A 7,182-nucleotide genomic window follows, 5' to 3' on the forward strand; every position below is an offset into this window, starting at 1 on the left:
TTAAGTGGTGTACTCACTGCCATTTCTCATGTGTAATTAACAAAATACAACATAAAATACTCAGTGCTATAATGCCATACAAACCAAGGCTTCTAATATTTGTATTTCTTTTATTTCTAAGACTTTTCTTAGAAACTGAACCTTCCTCTCTTAATATAATTTATACCCCTTTCTGTTTGCGTTATGTTCCTGAAAAATCACATTTACTTCCACTACTTCATCCCTAGTAAAATCAATAAGATAAATAAATTACATGTAAGCTTGAAATAGTTCAAATTTCCCAGAGGAACCCACCCGAGGGATTAATAAAGTTCTATCTATCTATCTATCTAAAACAGTTCCAGTGGGATGTGCCGTCATCTGTGTTGTTCTTAATATGACCACTGGATGGCGCCAAAGTCAGAAAGAATGTTGCGGTTTGCCTCAAACATTAACACTTCACAGTTACTCTTTATATACTAACTTTATGACAGTGAAAAGTACTAGCATACAGTTATTATGTACAGCTACATTTACTGCAAAAACATTTGTCATTTCTCAGCTTGCATAGCTTCTCTTCTTCTCTGTTTTACTCTTCCTGCCATCAGAGGTGCAAAAAGAGGAGCTGAAGGAACTCCAGTCAGTCACAAAATAAGACCGATTTTGAAGATTCATTTTAAACTGAAATTGGTTATAAGAATTGTGATTTTTGATAATGCTGCACTATAAATTGCTGTGTTATGATGTCATGATGGGTATTATTGGTATTTATTTTTCATTTAGGCTACTATTAATTAAATTGACAAAATGGTGCAATGAAAAGGGCTAGTTATGTAAAAACCCCTCCTCTCACCATGATTTGTATATTTCAGTTGTGTGACATGCCTATTTTAGTGTGAGCCTGGCACATCGCATTACTCCCAAACAACACTTTTTCCTACAACATATAAGGATACACATGAAGTCTGTTTTTAAGGGAACAGAATTGCAATCTGATTTTTTAGCCACGGTAGGCAAAGAAACTAAGCCTATTATAAAATGCTCATGGATGGGACATTATTGAGAGAAAATGTACAGTGAGCAGGATATATCTTTCAGTATGGTTATATTATATTAGGGAAAGATTGTGACATAACTAGCTAGTTGTCTTCTGACCTATCAGCCAATCAGCTCCTTGTCTTCTAGAGGTTGTCGCTACATTGCTACCCGACTTGCTACTTAGCTTAACCTTTAAAAAACAAACTTAACTTACAGAAAACTTTACTCACATTTTTACAGAAATTTAGAAAGGTTTATTTGTTGTGTGCATATATTTTTATAGCTAGTCCCAAAATCAATCCCTTACCATGCCGGGTGCAGGGCCGATGAGTTAAAGGCTACCAATTTTAGCCAGTATTACTCTGGATTAACTTCTGTGCAAAACTGTAAATAAAAGCTGAGTGTCACTTTAGAGTCTAAAACAAGTAAAGCCAAAGCTCAAGTGTCCTAAGGGAAACACCTCTGGTTACAATGAGATTACATAGAGGTCTATGGCGAAATAATCCTATGCTTCCTGGTTCTGTGACCACAGTAAACGGTTTCCTGGTTAGTTTATGGTCTCAGTCACTAGTTCTCAGTCTTATTAAACACCAGCATTATGTTTAATTCGTGATTTATGGTCCTATTAAAATGAAAAAGACACGACAGCCATGCAGTGTGATGATCATCCAGATTCATCCCTGTCTTGGAGTATCTGGTTTCCAAAATCTAACAGTGAGGACAAAAACATTCAGGTGAAGTTTAAAAAATGACGATATGACCATACAGCAAAGAAACACATGATGTGGAGCTGTAAGAGGGAAACACATTAATATTTTTTCTTCCATCAGTCCTACTGTATGTTGTCCAGTTGCTAAATCTTAATTTATTTCCTCAAAGATCCATTTTACACAGCTTCAGTTGGTGGTGTTTTATTTTTTTTCCTGAGTTACAGTGTATGTGATGTAGGAAACAGAAATTACTCGCTGCTCTTCTCCATCGCTGACTGAAGTTACACAAACAGCCCCAAAGTGTCTACTTGTAATTCTACCCAAGACCCATAATGCACTGGGGGGAATGAGGGTTTCTATGGTGACTCTGACAGTCAACAAACATGGCTGACACAGGGAGCGCTGACCAGCACGAGTAAGTACATTTTCTGATTATTTCACACTGAACACAGAGCTGTAAAGTGTTATTAAATGCACGGACGTACTTCCTTTCTCCAACCAGCATTCTGCACAGTCCGATTCAACAAATGAGTCCCGCTTTTCAGTGTAACAGCAAATAATACAAGAAGTTAATACCGTCTGTTTTATTTAGTACATTAAATGGTTTGTTACCGAAAATAAAATCTGTACAAAAATATGTGTAAAATCAGAAAATGTTCCCTTTTTTTCTGAATGTATTTTAGATGCATTATCTTATTTCAAGAATCTATTTTAGTTCTTCTGATATGGAGAGTAACTGCAACCATCTTCCAGTGTTTCAGACTGTATTAGGGTGGAGTGGAGTCTGTGAACCAAAGGAAACTATATTCAAGGAAGCAGGCAGTTCATTATTGACTTTAAATCAAGTTTTTTTTTAATTCAATAGAGATTACTGGGACTAATTTAGAAAAAAAAATGACCCAACGTGATTGCATTGCACTTCCATTTCCTCAGGCTTATCTACTAACACTAAGAGGCACAGTCTTTGCAGCACAGCAACACCAAAACTGCAGCTCCTTTAGTTGTCTCTAAACTTTACAAACTAGCAGATAAACTGAACCAAACTGCATGAATCCTCCAGAGTGCCCAAAAGCCACACCTCATATCCTGTTCTATTTACTCCCAGACGATCATCATGCCACGTCCCAACATTTTCAGCCCGACATCCAATGATCCCCAAACTCTACGTGATGCCGTGGAAGCAGGACATGAAGAACCGGAGACTCCTGATGAAGGCAGGTGTCAGTCAGGAGAACACATCCAATCAGATTTCTTTATGGCAGAAACAATGTTATTATTGGTTTGTATTTTTTTTTTTAATTTATATTTGCTTTGGGGGGGTTTTAAACTAAGGACAGCGTGGTGTGTGATGGGTAGGACGACTCCATCATCTGGCTCTGTGGAGTGTGTCTCTTGCCCTGTGGCAGCTGGCTGAACCAGATAAGCAGAATAGGGTACATGGGTGGAAGTTTAGAAAAATATTCTCATAATAAAGTGTGTGACATATTGTGTAATTTCCCAACATTTACTGCATAACTTTTCTACACAAAAATGCTTACCAGTAGAAGGGTTAACAGCTTAATGCTTTAAAGGAAAATGTAAGCTTTTTTAATGTAGTGAACAATTAAAACATTTTATGACAAAGGTCTAGTGGCTCCATAGTGTGGTAGTTTACTCATTCACCTAACAAATGAAAGATCCCTGATTTTATCCTGGGAGGAGACAAATCCATTTGGGATTGCATGAAGAAGGGCGTCTAGTGTAAAACTCAGGTGACCCCTGTGAGTAAAGGAGCATTCAAGAGCAGCTTGAATGGGAAAGGCCTAATCATTACAATGCCTCTTGTCCACACACCACCTTAAGAGGTGCAAGTCATATTAAGTTGAAAATGACACCCTAAATACAGAAAAATTACATGAGGAATGTCAGGAAAGTAGGATCTATTATGAAGTTTCACTTAGAGTAAGTTTGCTCTTTATAGCTTTCTTTTTCCTGTTGAAGCTTGTTACACGTTAGCTTTCAAATTGTCATCTTTTTTAATACTGGCTGTTTTGGTATTAAGATATATATATCGTTTTAATTAATTAAGTATAAAGTATAAACACAGGCATGTATATAGTGCAGTCTCACTAAGAAAAAGCTTCCTTGGGCTTGTTGTAAAAGTCATGTAAATGTAAAAAAAAAAAAAAAAACTTTTTCCCGTTGATTCAGTTTCATTTCCCCTTTTCCTAAAAGTCGGTTTGTATTTTTATGTCAGTGAACTAAACTGATTTTCTCACTTTTTGTTAACTATGGTACGATTGCTCAGAACGCAGCTCTGGCGGGGATCCCCGTGGTTCCTCTTGAGGAGTCTTTGTGTTTCTGTGGTCGAGAACGTCTCTGCCACAGCCAGGACTCCGCCTACAGAACCACCTCTTCCTCCTCCTCACCTCCGTTCAGCCAGACAGGACTGCCCGCTCATTGCTCCTCCCACTTCTCCAGGTGAAACCCCACAGAGACTGACTGAGAAAAGGCCAGCTGTAACCACCTATGACAATAAATTTTTGGACGATTTGCTTAAAATAAAATAAAATCTTTGCTACTTTTCTCCTCACAGGTATAACAGCTCTGCGGTGACGACCAGAGGGCTTTTCCAAACCTGAGTACAGATCACAGAAAAACCAATAAAACATGCATATCTGATATAGAAACAAAGCTCTGAATCCTGTGTGTTTTGTACTAATATCCAAAATATAAATGTAGCAGAAATGCTTGAGTTTAAGTATTTCTTTGGCTGAACTTGAGCCGCTAGTAAAGAGTAAGAAGACTTGAACAACTTTAAAGCTTCTTCCATAAAAACAAAAAAAGAAAGGTAGAAATAAAGGTGGAGACAGGGTCAATGAAGGACATAAGAACTGTGAGCACCAGGAGTAAAAGTGAAAATAAAACAAATAAAAAAGCAAACAAATAAAAAAAAACAGATAATTTGACCTTAAACGTGTTAAACGCCCCTTCTGAGAAGAGAAAACACGCACTTACTCAGGCTTGAGTGTCCATTAATGGGCCCATTGTTCTGCTTGTCTTATCAGATTTCATTAACTTCAGGTTTTAAGGTGGTAAAGTTGTGCTCAGGGACAGGGAGGCTCACAAAGCTTTCCTCTCCAAGAGAGCAAACAAAGTATTTGCACAATCTGATAAAATTTATCTTGTTTAAGCTTTAGAGCAGGGGAGTCAAACATAAGGCCCGGGGGCCACAGTCAGCCCAGCAAAGACTCCAGTCAACAGGACGGCTTTGGAAAATGTTAAGGAAGGTATAAATTTTGGACTTTTAAGTGTATTTTCACAAGTTTTACAGCTTTGGCTACTGATGAACACCTTCCCCATTCATTCAACACCAAAATATCATGTTTAGAGACAAACGATAAAATTCCAGAAAAGCTCCCTTTTTTCCCACTATTTACTACAGAAATCTGAGCGTTTTCTGTTTGTTTGTCCAAAGAGTCATGCTGATGGATTTCTTACATTTGCTACAGCAGCATGACATTAGAAAAAAGAGACCTCTGTTTGTAATTGTACTTCTTTTCCTTATATTAAGTTCATTAAATGCATATTATGGTTTTACACTAGCAGAAAGGGGAGTTTCACTGCTCCAGGCCACTTAAGATCAAAGTGGACTGTTTGTGTCCTGCAGTGTAAAATTAGCTTGAGCTGCTTCAGAGGCTCCGATTATTATACAACATGAAAAAACAAACTGAATGGACAACGCTGGCATGTTCATGTTTAACATGTAGTGATTAATTCACAACAGTAATATGAAAGAAACCAAGACAGACAGAGTCGGTGTCGCACTAGTTATTTAAAATGTCTCAAAAACTTTCAGTATTAAATAAATCTATCAACAGAATATGAAGAAACAACTGTTTAATGTATACATGTACACACTGTGAAAAAGTATTTTTTCACATTAAAGTATTTAGTATTAGGCAAACAGTAAATACAAAATAAGGGAAACAGCTTTCCAATGCTGTTAAATGCTACAGATTAAATTGTGCACGGGTCAGTCTCATCAGCTCTCTCACTGAATACAACGTCTCAATCAGGGCAGAAAGTGCGGCGCTCACCACAAGAAAGGACGACTGAAAATGTGAAATATGCAAACAGAACAGGAATGATGACTTGGATCTTTCAGAGCCTTTTAACCTGAGTTCCCCTGAAATATAAACTGTTAATCTGAGAGTGCCCAACACTCTGAGCGAGAGCATGGATCAGAGCAGTGGTGGAATGCACCTTAGTACATTTGCTCAAGTACTTTACTGAAGTACAGTTTTAATGTACTCTGTTTAAGTATTTCTGTGTTATGCTGCTTTCTTTTTCTGCTTCACTCCATTACAACAATCTAACCTTTAACAGGCCGGAGTCTTGCTTCCAGTTTATTCAACAGAGATGTTCACTGCATGAAAGTTTTGATAATTGCAGTATGCAGTGTAAACAGAGATTGTATGATAAGGTTATTTTTTTTATGACCATTAACTATTAGATCATTGTCACTACTTTTTGTGTTGAAGATAAAACTCTTGCTCCTTTCCCTGCTCAGAGTTGCTCGAACTTTCCTTAATCCATAAAATCACATTTTAGGCTCAGTTAAAAGCTCTAAGAATGTTTGTTAATCCCGGCCAATCATTTTGTTTTTCTTTGAGAAGTGTTAAACATTACTCATCTATGGTTTGCACAACTGTTTCCCATCCGTGAGTCTTATCCTTGTTTGAGCTTAACTTGTTATTTCCTAGAACTGTTTCGTTGCACTTTCTTGCCTTGCAAACAGTTTCAGGGTCAGTCTTAATGCCAGATGACCCGGTGCCCTGGTTTAGCTGTGACTGGCTGATGATTTGTGTCTGTGGAGGGAGGAGATGTTTGAACAGATTAAACAAAGCTTAACCTGAAGTGATAATGATGGGACTTTTTGTGAGGAGTCAGTCACTTTTTTGAAATGTGTCCTAAAATATAGACCCGAAACCACGTGGTTTCGGGTCTATATTTTAGGACAATCTACACCAGTACTGGTGTAGATTTTGTGGGGGTATCTTTACCTTTAAATTGCATAAGTAAAGACTGTACATTGTCAGTGAGAGTACCATCAACCAGATGTTCTCCTATGAGCAACATTTGGAAAAAGTGTAAAGGAAGAATTCTCTTCTAACAGGAAGACCACCAAGAGAACCAGGAAGAAGCCTTGGAAGGCTGATATGGGATGGGGGAAATGGAAGGAGACAAAAGAGGAGCATAGAGAGACCACAAATAAGAAACAACTACAGAAGAGACAAGAAAAAAAGTTCATTGTATTAAACAAAGGTCTATAAAACATGGGGAGTGAAGGAGAAGGTCTCAGTCCATCATGGGAAATCCACCAGTAGCTTCAGCCTACAGCAGCAAGTCTACAGGAATCTAAAAAGTTGAATCCTGATGACATCTCTCTGGGTGCTCTGGCTTCCTCCCACAG

General features: G+C 37.8%; 1 protein-coding gene across 1 annotated transcript; it reads left to right on the forward strand.

Moving 5' to 3' along the window:
- Nucleotides 1-1,997: 1,997 nt before the first annotated feature.
- LOC101465865 (sperm-associated microtubule inner protein 10) lies at nt 1,998-4,400 on the forward strand. The gene is made up of 4 exons (XM_004555748.3): nt 1,998-2,142; nt 2,833-2,941; nt 4,015-4,187; nt 4,303-4,400. The coding sequence occupies exons 1-4, from the start codon at nt 2,111-2,113 to the stop codon at nt 4,346-4,348; spliced, it is 360 nt and encodes a 119-aa protein (XP_004555805.1). The 5' UTR covers nt 1,998-2,110; the 3' UTR covers nt 4,349-4,400.
- The last annotated feature ends 2,782 nt before the right edge of the window (nt 4,401-7,182 follow it).

This window comes from Maylandia zebra, linkage group LG12 (assembly GCF_041146795.1).
Source record: "Maylandia zebra isolate NMK-2024a linkage group LG12, Mzebra_GT3a, whole genome shotgun sequence".
NCBI classification, from domain to species: Eukaryota; Metazoa; Chordata; class Actinopteri; order Cichliformes; family Cichlidae; genus Maylandia; species Maylandia zebra.